Source organism: Pan troglodytes, chromosome 10 (genome assembly GCF_028858775.2).
Source record: "Pan troglodytes isolate AG18354 chromosome 10, NHGRI_mPanTro3-v2.0_pri, whole genome shotgun sequence".
Taxonomy (NCBI): Eukaryota; Metazoa; Chordata; class Mammalia; order Primates; family Hominidae; genus Pan; species Pan troglodytes.
Genome location: NC_072408.2, coordinates 126,562,256 through 126,589,762, shown reverse-complemented (window position 1 = coordinate 126,589,762; position 27,507 = coordinate 126,562,256). Strand labels below are relative to the sequence as shown.

Here is a 27,507-nt window from a genome sequence, read left to right as displayed (position 1 = left end):
CAGTGAGCCGAGGTTGCACCACTGCACTCCAACCTGGGCAACAGAACGCGACCCTGTTTCCAAGAAAAAAAAAAAGTCCGGGATGAGTTTTACTGGGCTGAGATCAGTGTAGACAAGGCTGCACTCTCTCTGGAGGCTCTAGGGCAGAATCTGTTTCCTTGTCTTTTCCAGCTTCTAGAGGTTGCCTGCATTCCTTGGCTTGTGGCCCCTTCCTCCGTGTTCAAAGCCATTGGTGTAACATCTTCAGGTCTCTGTGACTCCGATCCTTGCTTCCATCTTATAAGGATCCTTGTGATTTCATTGTACCCATCCAGATATCCCAGGAGAATCTTTCCATCCCAAGATCCATAACTTAAATCCCATCTGCAAAGTCCCTTTTGCCATGTGTGGTAATATATTCACAGCTTGCAGAGATCAGGACATGGGCATCTTTGGGAAACGGGAAGGGGGCATTATTTGACCTAACATCAAGAGCATGAGATGTTTTTGTAAAATGAAACAAATGTTGCAGCTTCCTAATGCAGCTTCTTAGGCCCACCTGCAGGCCCCCTTGACGTTGGTTTTTCTCTACCTAGGTCTGTTGTGTCGGGTCTGGACTCCCCTGCCAAGACTAGCTCCATGGAAAAGAAACTTCTCATCAAAAGCAAAGAGCTACAAGACTCTCAGGACAAGTGTCACAAGGTATTTATTTCCGCAGCCGGCCTCCTTCCTTGCTCCAGGATCCTCCCGTCCGTATATGCCAAGGGATCCGCCCGGGGCCGCTGCTGGCTCTGAGCCGCCTGATCCGTAGAGAGTGAGGCGCTCCTGCCCTCGCTGAAGTCGCGCCTCCAGCAGCTCAGAGGGAGATGAATTCGGGCCTTGCCGTTGCTGTAAATCCTTTAAATCTAAACCAGAGGAGGCCCTGGATTTAAACAGTCCGTTTCTCAGCATGACCCAGCCAGATGTCTGCTTCTTCCGGCAGGTGGCCTGGGTCCTCACCTGTGGCTGAGATACATCCCATCTGCTTTGAGTGATGCGAAGTCTCTCTTCCTAGTCTTTTAAAACTCCTGCTTATGTCACTGCGGCCACTGTGTTGATTACGCTCAACGTCTCTTAACATTCACTGTTCCTGCCCAGAGGCAACGCTCTGGAAACTAATAAGTCACTGCTTGCCTGGGACTCCTAAGAGTGCAGACGAATAAATATCTCCTTGCCCTGTCCTGGATTTGTCCTCTAGATCTTTGCAAGGAGATGGGGGGGGATCAAGATGGATTTGGGATAAAATTAAAGTGACGTCTGCAAAAACAAAACAAAAACAAAAGCAAACAGGTGAAAAATGATGATTGTGGCTTCCTTGCTAACTGGGTTAGAGAAGTGATCAAGTGTGAACCGGGACTTGAATGAGAGGAGTGACTTAGCATTTGGTGACTGTCCTTAACGAAGAACTGTGCGCTCCTGGGCGAAGAAACAATGGTATTTCCATCCCAACTTAACTTTTGGCGAATTAGCCTTAGCCCAGACCACCAGGTGGTTTCGGAGGCTACTTGAGATGTGATTGCTCCTAATGAACCTCCACGGGCCTTTTTAACCTGTCGATGTGTTTATTTCAGATGGAGCAGGAAATGACCCGGTTACATCGGAGAGTGTCAGAGGTGGAGGCTGTGCTTAGTCAGAAGGAGGTGGAGCTGAAGGCCTCTGAGACTCAGAGATCCCTCCTGGAGCAGGACCTTGCTACCTACATCACAGAATGCAGTGTGAGCCTTCCCTGAAGCCCCCTTCCCTTGGAGGTGGCACTTCCTGTTGTGTGTGTCTCATCCTGTTTCATGATGGCTCCATGAGGCACATCACAGCCAATGGCAGAGAGTAGAGAGAGGGAGAGCACAAAAGCAAGATCTGTGTTTTGCAGAGTAGTGAGAGCCAGGCGTAAGGTCCCCAAGAAATGAGACTGGACTCATTTCCAGCAGAAAGTGCAGGTAGATGGCTGGTACCATGGAGTCTGGGGATGGGAGTAATCCATCTTTGCCGCAAGTTGCAAAAGATCTTAACATCTCCCATCCCAGCCTCTGTGGTCTGCGTTGTGTCTGACATGAGCAGCCTTGAGAACCAGACTCCCAACTATGTACAAGAAAACTTGCTTTCAATCTTCCTGACATCAAATTTTCCATTGGCCAGAACCAGTGTAGTGACAAGAAAATAGCCTTGAAAACCCAGACCCTCTGTCATTATTTACCATGTGACTTTCATTTTTTCTTTCCTTCACAAGAGTAGACTGTCTTCTTCTCCATTGTCTTGTTAAATTTTTCATTCAGGTGTTTTTTTAATGTGCCCAATTAAACAGTCTTAAGAAGTTGAATCACACATTTCTAAAGTTTTTTTCACAAGGGAGAGGAAATCTATAGAACGTGGCTGATTAAGAATAACTGCTATGTTTCCATTCCAGACTTGGCTGCCTTTCAGTGGTGGGTGAAGTTATTCAGCTATGTATTTCAGATATAGATTTCAGTGCCATTGAAGCATTAAGGGATTCTTATGGATGAAAGGTGTCCAGGAAAAATAAGCCAGGAGGTAGAAATAGACCACTTGGAGTCTTAAATGACAACTGGGCAGAGGATATGAAGTCATTGCTACTTTGAAAGAGGCATATGTACTTTAGGGCCCACAAATAACTGTAGAAAACACTTTGTAGCCATCCACATGGTGGCTGTAATAGCTACTGGGTCTTAATAGGTTTTAGTCCTGAACATGCAAGTAAGTATCTCCTAGGACAGGTAGATGGTGGCAGGAGACAGGCTGATGCAGTTTCTGGCTGGATCCCTAAGGTCACCAGGTTGAGATGATGTTTCTTGAACCAAGGGGTTTTACAGGATGGAAACCGGAATCGGCAACCAACTGGAAGTTGTGAACTGTGGTCCGTCACTCGAAACCGTCCTGGTGTCTGCGAAGCAGCTTGCAGCTCTCTTAATGAGTCTTTTCAAACAAAGCAGGATCCACAGGGCATCCCTATTAAAATTTTTGCTTTCTGCAGAGCTTAAAGCGAAGTTTGGAGCAAGCACGGATGGAGGTGTCCCAGGAGGATGACAAAGCACTGCAGCTTCTCCATGATATCAGAGAGCAGAGCCGGAAGCTCCAAGAAATCAAAGAGCAGGTAGGCCTGCTTGCCTGGGAGCACAGCAGCATCTCGGCTCGCTTGGACCTCTAATTTCAGGAGAGGCATGTTTGAGAGAGAAATAGGAAGAAAGGGAGAGAGAGAAAGGGTGGGGGCAGAGTGGAAGAGAGACAGGTATGTAGGTCATTCAGAAACTTCAGATTTCTCATAATTTATATACATCATAGAATGCTTGTTCCAGCTCCTTTTGAAGCTGATACCCCATAATGTCTGCTTTTAAAAATAAAGATGTAGGTTTAGAGCAAGAGTGGGCAAACTTCAGCCTGTGGGGCAAAGCTGGTCCAACACCTATTTTCTATGGCCCACAAGCTAAGAATGGGGTTACGTTTTTAAACAGTTGGAAAAAAAATCAAAAGTAAAACAATATTTCATGACATTTGAAATTTATATGAAATTCAAATTTCAGTCTCCATAAATAAAGTGTTTTTTTTTGGAACACAGCCATGCTTGGTAATTTGCATATCGGCCCTGGCTGCTTTCAGGCTACAGAGTCAGAGGTGAGTGGTTATTACAGAGACCATGTGGCCTGCAAAGCTGAAACTACTTACTATCTGGCTTCTTACAGCAAAAGTTTGCCAATCCCTGCTTTAGATGGTTAAAAACAATTAAATGTTTTAATAGCTTCTCAGATGCACTTTTAAGTTTTTGAGTGAAGCCAGGCTAATTCAATAGTTTTACTTATATAAAGAAATATTCTAGAAGAGAAATTTGAACCATTCTGGTCAAGGTCAAGTCAGGATTAACACTGCCTATCTGAGTGCAGAAGGCTGTCCCCTGTGTTTTCAGAAAGGAGAATCGAGACCTTTAAAAAGCCCACTCTTTTTTTTTCTTTCTAAACGGGTTTTCTTTCTAAATGGCTCATTTTTGTATTGCCTCATTGTTTCCTTTTTAGCATGGATTTTTGTGTCTTTTGAAAAACTGTAAATAGAGACTTTAATGAAGAGATGGCAATGAGCAATTGGAGAGCTGAACTATCAGCTGCCAGGCAACTCTCATTCACTTCAGAAAATCTAATGGAAACACTGATAGAAATGAACATTTCTGTCTCTGGGTAGCACAAACTTAGCCATCTGGCTGGAGCTAATGCAAGAAACTTCTGCAAATAACTCTATCCATTAATTACTCTTTAAAAAAAGAATTACTGTCTTTGGAGTTTTGTTGGCATATTTATCATCTGAATATTTTAAAGTTGTGATCAGTTAATATTCTGTTGCTTGATAAAAACATTATAAATAAATGTGCATAGGACGGAAACCCTGTAAAGGATCATCAGATCTCTGAATAATGCAGTCTTAGAGGTTTTGAAGGCTGCACATTGGCTTTGAGAAATCTGCTTTGACAGTTGACTCATGCTCCTTTTATCAACATAGTTTTTCATCCTAAAAGTTTCAAGAGGTAGGAATCATTTTCTCCCATTAGTTCAACATACCTGGAAATTTACTTTTGGTGACATCCTGGGGAAATGAAAGCTGTGTTTGGCCACCAGAGGGAGCAGCTGGTGTCCATAGATTCCTTAGAAACGGAATTATCAGGACGTTTTGAAAAGGTGTATGTTGGTGGCCGAGTTCAAAGACACGTCTTTTATGATTCATACCACAGTTGGCATGCATGTGGAGTCTTAGATTTAATGACTGCTAAAAGTTCCATTGTGGGGAAGAAACGTGGTTTCAGATTTGATTTTTCATCGGAACAAGGATTTATTTTATGACTTTTGGTAAGTTTTGTGAGAGCAGGATGTTTGCAGACTGGGAGAAAGCTTTTAATGCTTGCAGCAAACTTTCAGTATTTGGTTTGTGGCATATTGATTTTTTCTAGACTTGGGATTTATTCCCTGATCTTTCTCTTAAAAATCTAACTTTCTATATCGCTCTTTATTTTTTTGAGATGGAGTCTCGCTCTGTCACCCAGGCTGGAGTGCAGTGGTGCAGTTTCGGCTCACTGCAGCCTCCACCTCCTGGGTTCAAGTGATTCTCCTGCCTCAGCCTCCTGAGTAGCTGGGACTACAGGTGCACGCTGCCACACCCAGCTAATTTTTGTGTTTTTAGTAGAGATGGGGTTTCACCATGTTTGTCAGGCTGGTCTCGAACTCCTGACCTCCTGATCTGCCCGCCTTGGCCTCCCAAAGTGCTGAGATTACAGGCATGAGCCACTGCACCTGGCCGGCTCTTCATTTTTTAAAAAAATATTTTACTTCCACCTAGCTACCCCCTCTAGAATATTTAGATTTGGTTTAAAAGAAAAACACCTCAAAGACTCATGTGAAATTTGATTCCTAGATCATTACTAGCAATTTCAGCTTCTTCCTTGCTCCCCTACTCAGGAAAGGAGACAAAAGTGTGGGTAACACAGAAGTCACTTGTGTTCCATGGTTTCTGAGTGAATTGCATCATACCTGATCCTTCCTCCCCACAAAATTCTGAAGCTCCATTCAGAAGACTTGCGTTAGGTGGGCCTTGAAACCTGTCTGCAGTTCCCCATCCTGACCTGACTCACACCTACCAGTCTTTCATTCCATCCTGAGATACCACAGCTCTCTCTCAGCTGATCTTGCAAACAGACCTGATGATCACCTCTCAGGTTTTTCCTGAAGCAGGGATTTGGTTAGCTGCTAGATTTATAGGATTTCCTTGAAGTATCCAGCACAATATCAAAGGATCCACAAATGAGTTAGAATTTTCTTTTGATGCTGTAGCAGACTGGGTGCCCCGAGAGCTTGGAGAGCTGACAGAATGGTTGCCTGGTTCCTGCCTTCCTCCCTCTTATGTGCTGACAGCTCAGGGAAGAGAGATGTTGCGGGGAAGGAACAGACACTCTGTCCTCGCTCTTGACAAAACACAAAAATTACATTCCCTTCTCGCCGACATAAATTCAAGAAAGAAAAGTGAGCTTGAGGACAAAAGATGCTCAAGATTTGGTGTCGATGCCTGTAGCCAGAACTGGCTTTCCCATTAGCTCTAGCAGGCACGGTATCTAGGGACCACTTTACTTTTAGGGTCTCACAAAATGTTTTAATTTTTTCATCAGAAGAAAAAAGTTGAGCTTAGGTCAAAGACACTGTTTTCATAGATGATGTTAATATTTTTGTATTTATAGGAGCACAACTGTAAAATGTAATTTTTAATTTTAATTTTTATGGAGGAAGGCAAGACAGGCTCAGTGCTCACAGTTATGAAAGCCATAATATGGCTCTGCTTGAGGGGTTCCAGAAAAACCGATGTTCCATTTCACATACAGCTCATGTTCTGGCCTGTGAATTAATTAATTAATTAATTAATTTGAGATAGAGTCTTGCTCTGTCACCCAGGCTGGAGGGCAGTGGTGTAATCTCGGCTCACTGCAACCTCTGCCTCCCAGGTTCAAGCAATTCTCCTGTCTCAGCCTTCCAAGTAGCTGGGATTACAGGTGCTCACCACCATGTCTGGCTAATTTTTGTATATTTTGTAGAGATGGGGTTTCACTATGTTGGCCAGGCTGGTCTTGAACTCCTAACCTCAAGTGATCCGCCACCTCGGGCTCCCAAAGTGCTGGGATTACAGGCGTGAACCACCGTGCCTGGCCTGCCCTGTGAGTTTAGATAATTGTGAGCAGGTTATAGACCTTTGGTTATATAATCCAGCATTGCCTGCTTAGTATGCATGACCCAGGAAACCTGTGTGCCCCATGATTCTGAGGATTGACCTTCAATAACAGTATGCTTTTGGGTGGGAGAGAGTGAAATGAGACCCGTGTTCCATTTTGGGCTGTTTTTTCCTTTCTCCTTTACAGATAATAGAGGGAGAGGTGTGCTTGCATGGAAACCATCCAGTTTTCATAAGAGCAGCACATCCCCTTTAATATGCTCTGGGGGGGGGCGTCACCTGCTACAATGGGATAAAAGGTTTCCTTTATACCCTGTTATTCAAAAATTGCAATTTATCAGTTAAAAGAATATCCTTGCTCAATCGATTATTTCTTGGGAGAAATATTCAAATATTCCTCACCAATTATTTCTTGGGAGAGTGGATCTCAGAGATGTTACTGAATATTGTGATTTTTAAAGACATTCTTGATTCAATTCCTTGTTCATTTCGTTTTGTATCTCTCTCGTCCTCACCCCACAAGTCACCTTGGATTACATAAATGCTCATTCATAATCCTTATACTTAGCCTTGATTTTTGCTAACACAGAATATTTTTATACTTTGTCCAAAAGTTTTCAAAATCACCGGCCATTTCTTTTGGTGAGCCCAGTTCTGAGAAACTTCAATGTAAATGTTTTGATTTTAGAAATGCATTTTGGAAAAGGTTGGGCTGTTTGGATCACATAAAGGGTTCGCTCAAGGGAACAGGAAGGTTCTTTCCTTGGAATTTTTCTCACAAGTTATTTTGACCGAAGCCAGTGTTTTGTGACTCTTCCAGATTTCAGGGTGACTTGCATTGCAGGAGTGATGTTACGGTCATCATTCAGTTTTGGGCCCAGAAAAATTAATGGTGAGAAACTGACATGATGCGTTTCACCTTCCAGAATTCTTTCCACTGAGATTTTCAATTACCCTCTTGTGCTGTCTGAAAGGTTAATTTTAAAACTAGTACCATATCCAATTTGTGTTAGGAGCACATGACTTCTAAAGGACAAGTCTATATAAATGATTACCCTTGGCGGAGAACTACATGTAAGCAGTTTATCCTTGTTGTTTAAAGAACATCCCTTTTGGCTCTCCTGTGTTAGGCCTTAAGGTTCTGTGCATATCGTATGGTGTGATTTGCATGCGTGTTCCCGGTGGTTTTGCTAATGACACATGCTCTACATTAAAAGTGTTTTTTTTTTTTTTTTTTGAGATGGAGTCTTGCTCTGTCACCCAGGCTGGAGTTCAGTGGCACGAACTCGGCTCACTGCAACCTCCGCCTCCCGGGTCCAAGTGATTCTTCTGCCTCAGCCTCCTGAGTAGCTGGGATTACAGGTGTCCACCACCACGCCCGGCTAATTTTTGTATTTTTAGTAGAGACGGGATTTCACCATGTTGGCCATGCTGGTCTCGAATTCCTGACTTTGTGATCCGCCTGCCTCAGCCTCCCAAAGTTCTGGGATTACAGGCATGAGCCACAACACCCGGCCAAAACAGTTTTAAGGTTTAATATTTTTTTCTCCCTCATCTTCACCCCACACTTCTCACCTTTGCCTACTTGGTGCCTCATTCTGGGTCCATCTTTCTACTCCCCTTGTCTCTAGGCCTGTAGGTCTTTTTTTTTTTTTTTTGAGATGGAGTCTTGCCCTGTCACCCAGGCTGGAGTGCAGTGGCACGATCTCGGCTCACTGCAACCTCTGCCTCCTGGGTTCAAGCGATTCTCCTGCCTCAGCCTCCCAAGTAGCTGGGACTATAGGCCCGCACCACCACACCCAGCTAATTTTTGTATTTTTAGCAGAGACAGTGTTTCACCATGTTGACCAGGCTGGTCTTGAACTCCTGACGTCAGGTGATCCACCTGCCTTGGCCTCCCAAAGTGCTGGGATTACAGGCATGAGCCACTGCACCTGGCCAGGTCTTTTCTTTGCCAGTCTCTCTTCACTGTGCATCTTCCCTGTGTGGTTAATACTCTTCCGTCCTCACTGCCTGTCTATTCTTTTTGGAGTTCTAAAGTTCTCTTTTATTTCATTGCCTGCTCTTTAGGAGTACCAGGCTCAAGTGGAAGAAATGAGGTTGATGATGAATCAGTTGGAAGAGGATCTTGTCTCAGCAAGAAGACGGAGTGATCTCTACGAATCTGAGCTGAGAGAGTCTCGGCTTGCTGCTGAAGAATTCAAGCGGAAAGCGACAGAATGTCAGCATAAACTGTTGAAGGTAGTCAGCCACCCTCCAGGAGGGTGCTTTTTGGGTAAAATTGTACATGATCTTAGCAAGAAAAAGGAGAACCTAGTTTAATGAGAAACAACCTAGTTTGAGAAATAGTAGGATACCTTGGAAAACTCTTGGTCTTTATTTACAGAAGATAACATTATTCTTATTTACTATTATTATCTTGGTCACAGAGACCAAGAAAGTAGTCTCCACGACTTTTTTAGGTTGTTGAGATTTCCCAATATGTTGTGTCTTTTTAATTACAGGCTAAGGATCAAGGGAAGCCTGAAGTGGGAGAATATGCGAAACTGGAGAAGGTATACTTTCCATGATTGGTTTTGCTATTAATATTTTGGGTAGATAACTTTTTTCATGTTATTATCAGTGGCCCATCATTGATGAAGAGTATTCTTCATCAATGAATAGAGACCTCTCTTCGAGGCTTATTTTGATAGTCCACCTTTGGGTGACCACATTTGACTTTATGGCTCTAAAAGAGGTAAAAGACAGCTCATTTTTGTCACACCTGCCCACAGCAACAAACCCAGACACTTAGTAAAAAGTATAGGAAAATTGTTATTGTCTTAAAGGACTGAGCGACTTTCTCTTTTTGCCATTTGTATGTTGCTGGTCCTACATGCATCATCAACATGGAGCTTTGCACTGGGACAAAGTCTTCCCTGAGAGGCCACTGTTCTTCCTCTCCCTTAATAGGTTCTGGAAACCCAAAGAAAAAGACCCCATAGAAACCTCAAGAGAATAGGACTGCAATAAATGTAGCAAGATGTTAATGCCGATTTGCCTTTTGCTTTATTTCCTGGGATTTTAATTATAGATCAATGCTGAGCAGCAGCTCAAAATTCAGGAGCTCCAAGAGAAACTGGAGAAGGTAAGCCCAAGGTGATTTTTCAGGAACTTACCCCCCACCACCTCCTTTCCAAACATCTTTGCCTTGTCCCAGAGCACGAAAGATGAAAGAAACAGAATTAGTCACCCAGCGCTGAGGAAAATGAAGGGGGAGTGAGCGATTACCTGAAAATATCAGAGTTCTGAATATAGTTTTTCCTTTTGAGACATGTCAGCAGTGTTTATTTTTAAAAACCAAGCTGTGTGAGACTCTCAAGTAAAAGTTCTAATTATACTACGACAGAACCCAAGAGGCCTGCATCTCTCGCCTCAGGGGGCCTGGCACCTCATTTATGCACGTTTGTAAGAGAAGTAGTTCCCCACCCAAACTGCTTTCTGCCAGCAGGAGGCCTGCCCTGCAGAAGGCTGGAGGAGCCATGGGGTTGTCACGTGATTGGGAAGGGGCGTGGATTTGGTTTATAGCATCCTGCAAAGTTTGTGCTAATGGCCCTTTTATTTCATTGTTTAATTAATTTTTAAAAAAAATTTTTTTGAGATGGAGTCTTGCTCTGTTGTCCAGGCTGGAGTGCAGTGGTGTGATCTTGGCTCACTGCAACCTCTGCCTTCTGGGTTGAAGCGATTCTCCTGCCTCAGCCCCCTGAATAGCTGGGATTACAGGCATGTGCCACCACGCCTGGCTAATTTTTGTATTTTTAATAGACACGGGGTTTCACCATGTTGGTCAGTCTGGTCTCGAACTCCTGACTTCAGGTGATCTGCATGCCTAGGCCTCCCAAAGTGCTGGGATTACAGGCATGAGCCACTGCACCTGGCCAACTTATTTAACTTTTTTGAGACAGGGTCTCACTCTGTCACCCAGGCTGGAGTGCAGGGCATGATCGTGGCTCACTGCAGCCTTGACATCACACGCTCAGGTGATCCTCCCACCTCCGCCTCCTGGGTAGCTGGGACTACAGGTGTGCACCACTACACCCAGCTGATTTTCTGTATTTTCTGTAGAGTTAGGATTTTGCCATGTTGCCCAGGCTGGTCTCAAACACCTGGACTCAAGTGAACCACCTGCCATTGCTTCCCAAGATGCTGGAATTACAGGCATGAGCCACTGTACCTGACCATTTTATCTTGTTTTTAAAATTTTTATTAATTTTTTCCCTAGCTTCATTAAGGTATAATTGGCAAATAATAATTGCATATACTTATAGTATGCAATGTGATGTATACACACACACACACACACACACACACACACACACATATACATTGTGAAATGATTAAGTCAAGCCAGCTAACAGATCTATCACCTCACATTCTTCTTATATTTTTTGTGGTGAGAACATTTAAGAGCAATTTTCAAGCCCTTTCTTTAGTTGAACACTGGAAATGCTTAATGGAAGGGCCAGAATGAATGTGGTTGTGGGACGTACCTTTGGCATTGAGAGTGCTTGTGAATGTGTTTGCTGGCTTGGTTTAATAGAGTTCCTCCTCCTCCTCCTTCTTCTTTTTTAAAATTGTGGTAAAAAAAAAAACCACATAACATTAAATTACCATCTTAACCATTTTTAAGTGTACAGTTCAGTTGTGCTAAGTTTATTCCCATTACTGGGCAATGGATCTCTGGAACGTTTTTGTCTTGTTACACTGAAACTCTATAACCACCAAATACGAATTCCTCTCATCCCCCTACCTTTCTACTTTCTGTTTCTATGATTTTGACTACTTTATGTACCTCATATAACTGGAATCATACAGTGTTTGTCCTTTTGTGACTGGCTTCTTTCATTTAGCGTAATGTCCTAAAGTTGCATTCATGTCGCATGTATCAGAATTTCCTTCCTTCTTAAGGTGGAATCATATTCCATTTTATAGATATACTGCATATTGCTTATCCACTATTTGCTCCCTGCTTCCTTATTCCTGAGCTCTCTAATGAAAGCCCTCATGGCCCCCTTTAGCTAAAAGCTTGTGAGAGGACGCGTGTCTCCATCTAGAACTCTGCTCTCCAATCAAAGTGTGAGGGAGCCACAAATATTACTTACAGATGTAATTTAAAATTTTCTAGTAGCCACATTTAAAAACAGCAAACACAGGCTGGGCATGGTGGCTCACGCCTGTAATCCCAGCACTTTGGGAGGCTGAGGCGAACTCCTGAGGTCAGGAGTTCGAGACCAGCCTGACCAACATGGTGAAACCCTGTCTTTACTAAAAATACAAAATTAGCTGGATGTGGTGGCGCATGCCTGTAATCCTAGCTACTCGGGAGGCTGAGGCAGGAGAATCACTTGAACCTCCGGAGGTGGAGGTTGCAGTGAGCCAAGATTGCGCCATTGCACTGCAGCCTGGGCAAGAAGAGCAAAACTCCGTCTCAAAAAAAAAGCAAAACAGGTGAAGTCATTTGAATGATATATTTGTTTTAACCCAGTATATCTCAATATTTCCCATAGGAAAATTAACAAATGAGATAATTAAAATAAGGAGAAAATTAATGCTTAGAGGCAAATACATTGATACCTGGGTAGATCAATCCATTTAGATCTTTCTATTTCCATTCATTACGTTGCATCGAATCGAAGATGCTAATGATGGTCAGATACACCATTATCTTATATACCCCAAGAAAGAAAAATGCATCAATTTTAATTGTGGGGTGGATTTCAAATTCAGTGATGTTAAAAAAAAGTGCACCTTAGAATAATGAAATATAGCATTAAATGATTGTGTATTTGTTTTGACAAATGGTAAATTCAGTATTACCTGCTTTTTTAATTTAGGACACTGTCACTATCTTTTTTTTTTTTTTTTTTTTTTAGATTATACTTTAAGTTCTGGGATACATGTGCAGAACATACTGTCACCATCTTTTTATATGAATAAGTTTGGCCACCTATCTCCTTTTCCTTCTCTCTTCCTAGGCTGTAAAAGCCAGCACGGAGGCCACCGAGCTGCTGCAGAATATCCGCCAGGCAAAGGAGCGAGCCGAGAGGGAGCTGGAGAAGCTGCAGAACCGAGAGGATTCTTCTGAAGGCATCAGAAAGAAGCTGGTGGAAGCTGAGGTGAGCAGGGAACCTCCAGCCCAGGCCCCAGCGGCCTCGGCCTTTGGCTGTGCCCAAGGAAAGAAACTGCCAGACCATCACTGGCTTATGTTTGACCAAAGCTGCTTTCCCTTCTGAAGATCTCTTTGAAACCTGAGAGGCTGGGAATCATTTCCCCCCAGGGGAAAGAAAGATTTGTCATAGCAGCTTCAAGTAGAAAGATGTCTTCATAGAAGCTTTTTCTTTCTGTTTATTTTCCTCTGACCTACCCACTAATCTGGGAGAATTTTGATTTTTATAGGTTAACCGAAACTCCATCACTGGGTTTTTCTTTCTCTTCCCTCTGTTTTTTCCTTGCCTTTCCCCTCCACGATATTAATAGCATATTAATTTTCAAGGCTTCACCTATTACCTGCGTGTCAATGACTCTCAGATCTATATTTTTGGGCCTCTTCTCTACTTCAAATTCTTTGTTGTTGTTGTTGTTGAAATCATTTGTGTAATTTTACCAGAACCACATGAGTGCCTTTTCGTTGTAAAAAACTTAAAACAGTACAGAAGAATATAGGATAAAAGCGATTCTTCTCCTTTACTCGTATCTGCCTCCTCTGCCCCTTGGTGTTTGTCCCACAGAAGGGGCGTGCCGTAGTCGATTTCACCCTCCTCCTATTGCTGGGTCTTTTGCTTTTTCCTGTCACATTCTTGGTGTGAACCTCCTGGTACATGTCTCTTTTGGGCCATCCTCACCCACATTCATCTGCATTTCCCCCAGCTCCCCTAAATTCCAACTGAGTGTCTGAATGGTGCATCAGATTTAGAATGAGCTCAGTCTCTTCCCTGGCAAGCTGGTTTCCCTTCTCACTTTCCTCATGCCAGGCAGGGCCACCATCATTCATCTCGCCATTCCAGGCTTGAAACCTTGGTGTCATTTCGTTTTCTCTGGACCCCGCTATTCAGTGAGTCCCTCCATCCTATAAATGCAGCCATACATCTCCTGTTCATCTCCTGCTTCCCATTTCTGTAGCCCTCCTTGTAGTCCAAGCCCTCTCCTCTTGGCTGAGAAAATCTAATAATTTCTTGGCCATCTGCCTCCAGCTTCTCCTTCCTTCCAGCTAGTTCACACAGTGAAAGATTCATGGACCTCAAGGACCAGATTTCTCAGAATTCCCTGCCCCATCCCAAACCTTTCAGGGGTTCCATAATGCTCAGGTGCACCCCTGAGCCTGGTACCTGAAACCCTCAACCTTTGACCTTTCTGCTTTTCACCTGCCCTTCCCCTTAACATGTGCTGTGCTGTAGCCATTCCAGGCTTCTCTTGGGGCCCAGACTGGCTCTTGACTACTGCTGTGTTTCTGCTAGTGTGTCTCCTTTTGTCTGAAACATCTTCCCCCTCCTCTCCTGTCCTTCCTCCTGCAAAACACCATATACCACCCCCCTCCAGAGCTCACGCCTCTCTGATGTCTCTGCTCAACTGTCCAATTAAAAGTCCTCTTTCCTGCCTGCAACCTCCTGCAGCACTTTGTACCTCTTTGCTTTATGGTTCTTCCTCCTCTTAACCTATATTATGATTATTTGTGTTTATCTTATCTCCTCCAAGGGCAGGAATGATGCCATCTTCCTCTGTATTTTCCGTGATGCCTAGGTGGCACTTTGCAGATAGTAGGTGCTTGGTAAATATTTGAATGAATGAATGCACTCTTGTAACCTACACAACTGAGTACCTAGATTATAGAATCTTATTTTCTCTGCTGTTGCTTCGGGTGCCTGAGACTTTTCTTCCTGACTCGAGTGTATGCTTCTTGAGGGCTCTTTCCCTCGGTGCAGGTGTTATGCCCATAGCGGTTACTCCATTAAAACTCTCTGATTGATTCATGATCTACAGGAACGCCGCCATTCTCTGGAGAACAAGGTAAAGAGACTAGAGACCATGGAGCGTAGAGAAAACAGACTGAAGGATGACATCCAGACAAAATCCCAACAGATCCAGCAGATGGCTGATAAAATTCTGGTGAGCAGGAATGAAAGTCGCAAAGTTAAAAGATAACAGGTTAGAGTTTGCAAAGGGAAGGGGGTAAGAAGAAGAATTAACCGCCACAATAAGGGAGGTATCTCCAAGTAGATGAATTGAGTGAGGTGGTTTCAGCATATGCCACATCGTAGAGTAGTATGAATAACCAAATAACGGACATTTCAGCACTGGTAACAGATCCGTAAATATCGTTTTTTGCTCTGTTTGCTACAGCCTGGCTTTTTTTTTTTTTTAGTGGAACGTGCATCTATCATTGTCAATACATTTTTAAAGGCGTGTTGACATACTTCTATCAGCAGAGCTTTGGATAGCTGTCAACTTCGCATTGCCAATTTAAAAAGCTGTAGGGGTTTAGACCTTGAAGACCGAAATTCAGATTCTTGCTTTTAGAGAAGAAAGCAATTAGTCATACAGAATTGTTTTGCTAGGAGTAGTATTTGTCATAGATCCCTGTTCACCCACTCACTTTCTCTGCTACAGTTGGTTATTATTATTATTATTTTTTCAATTTCCTTAGATATAGCAGGTCTTTTTTTAGGGTCTGTAGTCATCCTGATTCTGTCTCAGGCTCTGATCACCAAATTAACTTGATCAAGGAAGGTTCGGGTGGTATTTGCAGATGTGTTGACGTTTTGCCCCTGCCAGGGTGGAAGACAGCACCTTTGAAGGGCTCTCCTTGGACCTCAGTCCCACAGCCAGAAATTTGACATCATGTTTGAGACTCAAGGATGACTTGGAGTCCATTCCTATCCCACCTGGGGAGAGTCTCTGAAGTCATTGGTCATTCCTCTCCACCCTAAGGAGGCAAGGTTGTGAGCAGGGCACTTCATCTCTCTCTCTTCACATCACTTCTGGGAAATGAGTCACCAGCAACTATTGGAATTCCAGAGTGGCCAACTTATAGGTCTATACTTAATACCAATCAAACTGTTTACAACTTTACATTTCTGTTTGTGTGTATTTATAAATATATGGATGTTCTCGAATCAACAGGTAAAAGAAAAATGGGTTAAATTGTTTTGCTAAGACACCCAGTCTTTGTATATATGTCTGCACACAAAGACAAATGTGACTGTTAGTCTACCCTTTCTGTTCTCTTGTTCCGTCATCAAAGTTTCTCTTGGCTATTGTCAAGTGTTTGAATTTTATCATGAGTATAAAATTAGATCGCACTGAGATCCCACCGCTGCTGTCCCTTGCTTGGTATAAACGGAGTGGTTAACTCTCTTGTGGTTGCAAAGTGTTTCTCTGTTTAATGGTGATGTGTTCATTCATTCATTCAACAAATATTTAATGAGCTTCTACTATGTGCCAGGCACTGTTCTAGGAGCTGGAAATTTAGCAGCAAACAACAGTATTTGCATAACAGGACTGAAGAGTTGATCCAATATATCTAGAAAATACCTGTTTAAAAAATGACAACAACAACAAAAAATGCCAAACCACCAAGGAGTCAGATTTTTAGAATATCTGCTCTTCCTAAGGTTCACTTACAATTAAAATGGAGGAGTAGAGAGTTCTGCATTCTTGGATTATGTGTTATAAACTCCCATTCACAAATAGACCAGAAATTTGGTCTTAAAGCTGTCAGTCTCAGATACCTGAGTTTTTTGATCTAATTTTAGATTCTGATTTCCATTCCTGTGCTATCTTATGAAGACCGAAACTGGAAAAAAAAAAAAAAAAAGGATGATTATCAAATGATTTCTAACATAAAGGAAAAATAAGTGGATTTCTTCGTCCGAGTGTATCTTGCCACCCGCCGGAGTACCTTTGTGGTTGTGACTTCATTTATTAGAAGGTGCCTTTTGCTCAAGAACCCTGTGCTTAGGCTGCAAAGTATCTAGGAGGTGGGCAAAGAGTGGTCCTTAGTACCATTATGTAATGATGATGCCTGAACATACATCGCCAAATGTCATTGGCTTTAAAATATTTGCTATTCTGATAAGAACTTTCAAAGCAGATAATGGTACAGTCAGTACAGTAGAGTCCTTGGCCTTAGTAAAAGAAGTTACTGCAAGAGATCGTTTAGCCAAGTACATATAGAACCTTTTAAAATATGTTTTTATTAATCCTGTTTATTTTCAACTCTTCAAGATCACATCTATTGAATTGCGGTAGATCTTGTGCACCTGGTCTTAAGATTGAACTTTAATTGCCCTCAGAGCAAAGCCAATGCTTGGAGACTTTAGAATATCAAAAGCTTAATCACTATCATTTTAAGTGTGTGTGAATCTCAAAGTACTTTTTCACCCCCATTTTATGAACATATCCTATATAATTTCCTCATTCTTCAAAACCCTCATAATTGCTTCCACTTCAAAGAAAAATTTCATAATAGTATAAAGAGTTGAAAACTTGGAGTAATGACTTGATATTAGTAATTAACTGATGGGTCCAGATTCATAAGAATTAATATAGATGCAGCTGTGCATTTACAGAATGTTTTAGTGAATTGAATGCTGCCTTTTAAAAGGTCAGTTTATAAAACATTGGCAAATGAACTGCTGCAATTTTCAAGTGAATTACAGTTTTGTTTAAAAGCTAGAAACTTGGTCAGGCATGGTGGCTCATGCCTGTAATCCCAGCACTTTGGGAGGCTGAGGCGGGTGGATCACCTGAGGTCAGGAGTTTGAAACCAGCCTGACCGACATGGTGAAACCTCGCCTCTACTAAAAATACAAAAATTAGCCGGGCATGGTGGCGCATGCCTATAATCCCAGGTACTTGGGAGACTGAGACATGAGAATTGCTTGAACCTGGGAGGTGAAAGTTGCAGTGAGCCAAGATCGCGCCAGTGCACTCTAGCCTGGGCAACAAGAGTGAAAATCCATCTAAAAAAAAAAAAAAAAAAGCTGGGAACTTAACAATAAAAGAATTAAGAGAACATTAAATGTAGGCTATTTATATTACTCCAGATTCTCTTCTAACCTTTAATATGTCTGTACATTTTTATGTCATTATTATCAGTGTATTATATGTTTGTCTTTGTCCCCATTTGCATTGTATCATATGAACATTATATCACATGCACATCTACAGATAGTCACATATGCCACTTACCAGTCAGTTAAAATCATCATTCAAAACTTGAAGTGCTTGGATCATAACATTAGTTTTCCTTTTTAGCTAGGGTTCTTGAGCAATAATTCTGTTAATGAGGAAAATACAAAGTATTTTTTAAAATCATAATCATATATTAAAATGACTTTTCTCATTTAAGGCTCAAGATAGTGGTCAGGGCTTTGTCATGTACTAAACTTTCCAATGTTGCCTTGTTACTCTTATTTCTCTATGCAAAGATGAAGAGCTGCCTTTGTTCGACCTGTCATACTGACGTATTTGTGGTCTCAGGCCTTACAGCCCACCAGCTATGTGTGTATGTGTGTGCGAATACTTGGACTTGGAAAACCCAGGGCCAAGGCATGGTGGTGGTTTCCTTCCCAAGAGCCTTAGGCTAGTAATGGAGGACCAGATGCCCGTTACCTGTGGTACCTGTACCAAAGTCATGTTTCCTGTGAATGTCTAACGTGCATTGGCGGTGTCCTGCCCTCTGCACACCTGACTGTCTTTTCTTTTGTGTCTAGGAGCTCGAAGAGAAACATCGGGAGGCCCAAGTCTCAGCCCAGCACCTAGAAGTGCACCTGAAACAGAAAGAGCAGCACTATGAGGAAAAGATTAAAGTAAAGACATTTTCTGATCTTCCCTGGCCTTGCTCCTATAGTACCATGTAGCTCCCATCTCTTCCTGGGCCCTTGTGGCCATTTCTTGCTGGACCAAAGTACTGTTTGGGGTGAATAATGTCCTTATTCCATGGTGAGAGATTTCAAGGTGTTACTTATGTGAAGGATTGGAAATCTGAAGTTCCAAAAAAAAACCTTTTTTTTTTTTTTAAATGTGGTCATCATTTATCTCAATTTCATCTTTAAACTGATTTTTTAAACTCATTGTCATTTAATCCATGATCATTTCTATAATCCTTTTTCTTTTTTAATTTTTGTGGGTACATAGTAGGTGTATATATTTATGGGGTACATGAGATGTTTTGATACAGGCATGCAATATGAAATAAGCACATCATAGAGAATGGGGTGTCCATCCCCTCAAGCATTTATCCTTTGAGTTACAAATAATCTAATTACATTCTTTAAGTTATTTTAAAATACACAATTAAGTTACTATTGACTATAGTCACCCTACTGTACTCTCAAATACTAGGTCTTGTTCATTCTATTTTTTTGCAGCCATTAACCATCCCTACCTTCCCTACAACCCCTTCTACGCTTCCCAACCTCTGTTAACCATCCTTCTATACTCTATGTCCATGAGTTTAATTAAGTTGATTTTTAGATCCCACAAATAAGTGAGAATATGTGATGTTTGTCCTTCTGTGCCTGGCTGATTTCAGTTAATATGATGATCTCCAATTCCATCCATGTTGTTGCAAATGACTGGATCCCATTCCATTTTATGGTTGAATAGTACTCCATTGTTGTATCTGTACCACATTTTCTTTCTTTTTTTTTCCCTTCAACTTTTAAGTTCTGGGGTACTTGTGCAGGATGTGCAGGTTTGTTACATAGGTAAACGATGTGTGCCATGGTGATTGGCTGCACAGATCAACCAATCACCTAGGTCTTAAGCCCAGCATGCATTAGCTATTCTTGCTGTCTTCCTGATGCTCTCCCCACCCCACCCCCGCTGACAGGGTTTGTGTTGTTCCCTGCCATGTGTCCGTATACCACATTTTCTTTATCCATTCATCCGCTGATGGACACTTGGGTCATTTCCAAATCTTAGCTATTGTAAATAGTACTGCAGCAAACATGGGAGTGCAGATATCTCTTTGATATACTGATTTCCTTTTCTTTCCTTTCCAGCAGTGGGATTGCTGGATCATGTGACAGCTCGATTTTTCTTTGGCTTTTTCTTTACAATTTTACTTTGCCTTTAATTTTTCTGAGGCTTACTGTATTGTGTCTAAATGTGGATTTCTTGGCTAGGTGTGGTGGCTCATGCATATAATCCTAGCACTTTGGGAGGCCGAGATGGGTGAATCACTTGAGTCTAGGAATTCAAGACTAGCCTAGGCAACTTGACGAGACCCCTGGCTCTACAAAAAATACAAAAATTAGCTGGGTGTGGTGGCACGCACCTGTTGTCTCAGCTACTCAGGAGGCTGGGATGGGAGAATTGCTTGAACCTGGGAGGCGGAGGTTGCAGTGAGCCGAGATTGCACCACTTCACTCCAGCCTGGGTGACAGAGAGAGACCCTATCTCAAAAAAAAAAAAAAAAAAAAAAAAAAGTCTGTTTCTTTTTACTTATCTTATTCTGCTTAAGATTTACTGGGCTAAATATATATATATATATGTTATATATAATATAATATAATATATATTATATTTAGAGACATGGTCTTGCTCAGCGCAGTAGGCTCAAGTGATCTTCCCTCCTCAGCCACCCAAGTAGCTGGGACTATAGGCACATGACACCATACCTGGCTATTTTAAAAATGTTTTTTGTAGAGATGGGGTCTCCCAGGCTTTTGAGTAGATTCATATCTTTTTATTTATTCTAGAAAGTTAGTGGTCATTATATCTCAAATATTGTCGCTTCCCCCTTCTCTCTTTTCCTTTTAAGAATTTGATTGGGGCTGGGTGCGGTGGTTCACGCCTGTAATCCCAGCACTTGGGTGGCAGAGGCGGGTGGATCACCTGAGGTCAGGAGTTCAAGACCAGCCTGGCCAACATGGTGAAACCCCGCCTCTACTAAAAATACAAAAAAATTAGCCAGGCGTGGTGGCGTGCACCTGTAGTCCCAGCTACTTGGGAGGCTGAGACACGAGAATCTCTTGAACCCAGTGAGCAGAGGTTGCAGTGAGCCAAGATTTCACCACTGCACTCCAGCCTAGGTGACAGAGTGAGACTCTGTCTCAAAAAATAAAAAAATAAAAAAGAATTTGATTGGGCATCAGTTAGATCAGCTCCAATTTAGCCTTTTAAAATATTTTCTATTTCTTTGTTTCTTTGTGCTACATTTTGGGTAGTTTCTTCTGACATATTTCCCAATTTGCAAATTCTTTCTTAGCTGTGTCTAATCTGCTGTTCCATTGAGGTTTTTTCTTTTCTTTCTTTCTTTTTTTTTTTTTTTTTTTTTTTTTTTGAGACAGGATCTCACTCTGTCACCCAGGCTGGAGTGCACTGGTGCAAGTCATAGCTCACTGCAACCTGGGCTTAAGCAATCCTCCTACCTCAGCCTCCTGAGTAGCTGGGACTATAGGTGCATGCCACCACGCCTGGGTAATTTTTAAATTTTCTGTTGAGTTTTAATTTCGGTTGTTATATTTTTTACTTCTAGACATTCTATTTGGGTCATTCCCAAGTTTGCTAGATTATTTAAGACAATCATCTTCTGTTCTGTGCATTCATTTTCAAGCCTAACTTTTCTTTCTTTAAATGTACTGAGCATAGTTATTTTATCATCTGTACCTGACAACTCCACTATGTGAAGTATTTGAAGGTCTGCTTCTGCTCTGTTGTTTCTCTTGGTTCTTTGTCATGGTGACTGTTTTATTTTCCTTGGAGAATTATTAATGGAAATTCTTTGAGGACTTGGATGAAATGTGTGCCCACCTTGGTGGGTGGTCGGGGGCTTTCATTTCTGCCTTTTCTTGACCACTGAGGCTATAAAAACTGAAACTCAAGTTAATTTGTTTCAGTAAAATATCTCAGGTTAAACCCTTCTTGCCTCTCCCTGCTTCTGTTTTACTTAGTTTTTGGCAATTTCTTACTCTCTTGCCAACTTGTAGGTGCTTTTGGGAAAATGTTTTTTATATTTTATCTAGCATTTTAAATCATTTTCAAGAGAAGGGCTGGCCTGACATGTAGCCCACTATGCTATTAGAAATGGCTGCCGCTCTATCAATTTCCTTTAAAATCACATCCCATTTTCATGATGATTTGGATCAAGCCTTTAATTCATTCTTATGTTCTTGAGAATCAGATGCTGTTTATTATATCTTGAATATTGTCGCTTCCCCTTTCCAACCAGACATTGAAGGGGGATTTCAATTTTTGTGATGATCTTGTTATTGATTTGGTTGGTATTCTCAAAGAATTGAGTGGTCCTTTCTTGGAGAATCTAACACGTACATGCTCACACAGCATCATCACCATCACCACCCTGGCATCTTTTACCGCTGGCGTTATTTTTGGTTGTTTTTCAGTAAAAGAAATATAGGAGGCCAGGCACAGTGGTTCACATCTGTAATTTCAGCACTTTGGGGGGCCAAGGTGGGCAGATCGCTTGAGTCCAGGGATTCGAGACCAGTCTGTGTAACAAAGTGAGATGCCCTTCTCATCTTGTCTACAAAAAATACAAAAATTAGCCAGGCAGGTGGCACACATCTGTAGTCCCAGCTACTTGGGAGCCTGAGGTGGGAGGATCGCGTGTGATCAGGAGGTTGAGGCTGCAGTGAGCCGTGGAAAGACATATGGGAAAACAACCCAGAAATGACCTCAAAGTGTTCTCCGGTGACCCCTGGTACTTCAATTGTTAGAAAATTATGAGAATGTATACAGTAGTCCCCTGGCACCTTTGCATGATGAAAGTAACCCTTTGTGAAACATATTCTATGATTTGGTGATATATTGATGTTCCTACCAAAAGCCATATTCTATCTTAAATTGATTTAGATGTCTTTAGTGGAATCTCTTATTTCAAATAAACATTTTGCTCCCCTTCTTCCCCATACATCTTGTTCATCTTTCTGCCAGTTGAACCCTATGAAAGCTAAGAGAGATCCGTATGTTCTTTTATTTGTCTGTTTATTGTTTTGAGACAGGTTCTTGCTCCATCACCCAGGGTAGAATGTGGTAGTGTGATCATAGCTCAATGAGGCTTCAAACTCCTGGGCTCAAGCAATCCTCCCATCTTATCCTCCTGAGTAGCTGGGATTACAGGTGTACAACACCATGCCCAGCTAATTACTATTTTTTATACTTTTTGTGGAAATGAGGTCTTGCTATGTTGCCCAGGCTGGTCTCAAACTTCTGTCCCCAAGCGATCTCCACCCGTGTCAGCCTCCCAAAGTGCTGGGGTTAGAGGCATGAGCCACCATGCCTGGCCTAGTGCATACGTTCTTGATAGAGGCTTATCCCTTCTAGCTCATACTTACCTCTTATCGGTATCCTTCTTGACCAAAGTTGAGGTCTTATTTTGAGCAGAGGCATCCTGAAAATGTATTTCATTGCTTTAGCACCTCATAAAATATAAAGGGCATATGTGGTCTAGATATTATGTGGTCTCTGCTAACTTCTAGATGGAAAGAAATTTGTTTTATAGATCCCAAGGAATGTCAGGGAAAGATCTGTCTTTCTTCCCTACTGGAATCTTTATGAAACCATTTCTTTTTAGCCTGTTCTGCTTTGTGTTTCCTGTTCCAGCCTCTATCAGGCCATTTTAGTAATAATTATGATCATACCCTCGATTCTACCCTGTTCTTGCTCATAATTTTAGAATCATGCTCAGACATCCAAGACAGTGGGCCATTTCTCATCCTTTTGAGCTTCTTCCTTTCTCTCATGACCCTGTTCCCACCTTTTGGTCTTCTCTTCCAACTTCCATTCTATTTTTTTCATCAGTCAGTTCTAGTTTAAAGACCTCTTTGAAATCTGTTCTTTCCTTTCTTTCTCCTGTGGACTCCCTCCCCGCTGACTGGCTCTTTTTAGGGACGTCGTCCCCATGAGCTGTGACAGTCCTTTCACAATAGACATTGTTGGAAAGGCAGATTTTAGCCCTCTCTGTGACCCCAGCTCTTTCAGCTTTATTCCCAGGATCCTGTTGTCCTCCTTGATGTCGTTGGTGTTCTTTGGAAAAGTCGAATGGAGCCTCTGTGGTGAGGAACGTAGGGTTGTGGTCAAAGGCTCGGGCATGTTCTGATGTCGTCTTCTTTTTTCCTTCCTTTTTGCTTGTTGTTTTGGCAACTCGTAGGGCTGTGTGTGCCCCAAAGAACATTAGATCAAGTTGGCGATTGGTGATACCATTACTGTTTTATGTTTCCTCTTGGGAACAGTAGGTGCTTACAGTGGCATTCTGAGCACTGAGAACACATGATCTCTCTTCCCCTGGGAAAGGTTTCTTTTCCCAGTGACTTTTTTTTCTCCCCCTAGTTGGATCAGAGGAAAGAACCAGGGAAAGAGGCATTTTTTTCTTTCTTTTATGTTGTCTTTTTAATCTGTTGACCATCCACCTACGTTATTGGTGGCCAAAAGCCTCTTGTCCCTGGTTGTTTCTGAGCATCATCCTTGGTCACATAGACTTCCTCTGTCTTCGGCTTCTCTCCCTCTTGCACACAGCCCAGGAGTATCTAGAATTAATTTGTATAAATTAGGAGTGAGGAATATTCTGAAAACTGCGGGTGCACTGGCGAAGAAAAAGTTGTCCCCAGGTAATATCTGCAGATTATAAGAAATTTATTCTCTAGGTCTGGATCTAGAGCAATCTTGTTTCCTCCTCCCTTCTCATTCTGGAGTCTGCCTCATTTTGAATATATCTCTCTGGTCTTTGGGCTGCTGATTTTAAAATAAGTTCTTGGTTCAAGTCAACCTGTTCCTTGCCATTGGATGGTAATATTTGACTTTTTAATCTTATCCTGATTGATAAGCAGACTCCCAGTTTTTGCCTTCTCTTTGCCCCAGAATTTGGAGACCTCAGGCCTCTCCCCTGCTTTTCTCCTCTTTCCTAGATTTTCTCAAGTGTCCCCGTTTAGTCTTCCCTCCTCAGCTTGGCTCCTGAGAACATTTGCTGCTGCTTTTGTTTTTGTAGGTGTTGGACAATCAGATAAAGAAAGACCTGGCCGACAAGGAGACGCTGGAGAACATGATGCAGAGACACGAGGAGGAGGCCCATGAGAAGGGCAAAATTCTCAGCGAACAGAAGGCGGTAGGTAGAAGGAGTTGCCAAGCCAGTGTTCAAAGGAGGGTTTTTGAAATATGCCAAGAATCACCCCTGATAAGACTCTATTTCACCTGGTGAAATTCCTTCTGTTGAATCCTGTGGAGTTGTTGGTAATAGGAGGCTTTCTCTGAAACTGTTTCCTTTCCTAAAAGCAACTGAGGTGGTGGCTCTGGATGGCCAGTTTTGTGTTTTTCAAGAACTCATGCTGTTCTGCTGTCTGCTAAAATACTGTCCTTCTAAATGCTCCTGACAAAATGGCCAGTGGCTCTTGGTCTTCCTGCTCTTTTTTTTTTTTTTTGAGGTGGGGTTTTGCTCTGAAGCCCAGGCTGCAATGTGGTGGTGCAATCATGGCTCACTGCAGCCTCCAACTCCTGGGCTCAAGTGATCCTTCCATCTCAGCCTCCCAAGTAACTGAGACTACAGGTGCGTGCCCCCATGCTTACCTAATTTTTAAGTTTTCTGTAGAGACGAGATCGTGCTATGTTGCCCAGGCTGGTCTCAAACTTCTGGACTCAAGCAATCCTCCCGTCTTGGTCTCTCAAAGTGCTGGGATTACAGGCCACCATTCCTGGCCCTACACTTCTCTTCTTTTTACTTGCCTGTTTGTCTCTTTTCTAATCCACATAGGCAGTTGTTTCAGAAACTTGTTGCCTCTAAGGTTTACCTGTGGTGCTTATTTATCTGCACCCCACCAAGACTTACCATATCAGAATCTCTTTTTTTTTTTTTTTGAGATGGAGTCTCACTCTGTCACCCAGGCTGGAGTTTAGTGGCATGATTTCAGCTCACTGCAACCTCCGCCTCCCAGGTTCAAGTAATTTTCCTGCCTCAGCCTCCCAAGTAGCTGGGATTAAAGGCATGTGCCACCGTGCCCGGCTAATTTTTGTATTTTTAGTAGAGACAGGGTTTCACTATGTTGGCCAGGCCAGTCTCAAACTCTTGACCTCAAGTGATCTGCCCACCTCGGCCTCCCAAAGTGCTGGGATTACAGGTACGAGCCACCGCGCCCGACCCCACATCAGGATCTCTGAGGGGAGATCCTGGGAAATTAAATATTTAGTTAGTACCCCCACACCCCAATTCTTATGATTTTTTAAGTTGGGGAAACTTTGCTGTAGAGAAGCTGTCCCCAACCTTTTTAGCACCAGGGACCGGTTTTGTGGAAGACAATTTTTCCACAGGGGTGGGGGGATGGTTTTGAGATAAAACTGTACCACCTCAGACTATCAGGCATTAAGGCATTAGATTTTTGTTTTGTTTTGTTTTGTTTTTGAGACGGAGTCTTGCTCTGTCACACAGGCTGGAGTGCAGTGGCGCAATATCGGCTCACTGCAACCTCTACCTCCCGAGTTCAAGTGACTCTCCTGCCTCAGCCTCCCGAGTAGCTGGGATTATAGTCATGTGCCACTGCACCCGGCTAATTTTTGTATTTTTAGTAAAGACAGCATTTCTCCATGTTGGCCAGGCTGGTCTGGAATTCCTGACCTCAGGTGACCCACCTGCCTTGGCCTCCCAAAGTGTTGGGATTACAGGCTAAGCCGCCGCGCCCGGCTGGCGGCATTCGATTCTCATTAGGAGCACGCAACCTCGATCCCTCGCTTGCGCAGGTCATGATTGGGTTCACACTCTGAGGAGAATCTAATGCCACTGATCCCACAGGAGGTAAAGCTCAGGCAGTAATGCTCGCTCGCTGGCCGCTCACCTCCTGCTGTGCAGCCTGGTTCATAACAGGTGGCAGACCGGTAATGGGGTACTGCTCTGTGGCCCTGGGGTTGGAGACCCCTGCTGTGGAGTCTAGAGCAATGGTGGCTGGGTGAGAAGGAATCACTCAGAAAATGACAACCCTCGAGGTGGTGATAAATGCGAATGTGCAGATTTGAGTTAAGAGACTCTTGCAGGCCCAGGTCACATGCAGATGAGATGGGGTTTAACAAGGCCTGATTACTCCCAGGATGTTAGGTTCTTGAATAGGTCCTTATGTCTGTTTTACATGCAAGCCACTTAGCCAGTGTGGGGAGATTTCATCACTGAAAAAACAACCAAGTACCATCCATTTGAGTGGTACCATCTGTGATCCTCAGAGTACAGACTAGTTGAGTGCCTTGTTACCTCTAGCCAAATTGCCGTCATTTCAGATGAAACTTTTACCCTGGCCCGCACTGCCCCTATTACTCCTGTTCTGGTGTGTGAAGTTTCATAGGTGCCCTGTGTTTCAGATGATCAATGCTATGGATTCCAAGATCAGATCCCTGGAACAGAGGATTGTGGAACTGTCTGAAGCCAATAAACTTGCAGCAAATAGCAGTCTTTTTACCCAAAGGAACATGTAAGTATTCAAATTCTAACTGCCCTACATTATTACACTTTGGTCTCCTCTCCTGTGGCATAAACTCCCTTCTTCTGTTTGATGGAGCTGGAGTGGATTGAATGACTTCTGTAGCTCAGCCCAGCCCTCAGATACTTACGTCATCTTGCCCTGTCTTAAGTGGTCTCACTCTGCCACTTTTGAGTCGGGTTTTCTTAAATGCCTTCAATTACCATCACATAACAGAGTGTTTTGCTCTCTCTAATGAGGCTATTTATAATTTGCTTGTGGAAAGCTGCAGTTCTTGTTCCCTAGACTTGCATCCTGTAACTAGTAAGAGGTGAAATTGTGTGTGCCC

The 27,507-nt window shown here is 42.7% G+C and overlaps 1 protein-coding gene across 1 annotated transcript in view; it reads left to right on the top strand.

Moving 5' to 3' along the window:
* Positions 1-27,507, top strand: part of CIT (citron rho-interacting serine/threonine kinase) — a 191,349-nt gene that overhangs the window by 91,498 nt on the left and 72,344 nt on the right. Inside the window, 11 exon segments of the mRNA NM_001329948.2 lie at positions 576-681; positions 1,590-1,733; positions 3,005-3,124; positions 8,794-8,964; positions 9,228-9,278; positions 9,797-9,850; positions 12,738-12,878; positions 14,740-14,865; positions 18,474-18,569; positions 24,713-24,829; positions 27,061-27,170. Coding sequence (NP_001316877.2) covers positions 576-681; positions 1,590-1,733; positions 3,005-3,124; positions 8,794-8,964; positions 9,228-9,278; positions 9,797-9,850; positions 12,738-12,878; positions 14,740-14,865; positions 18,474-18,569; positions 24,713-24,829; positions 27,061-27,170 — 1,236 coding nt within the window.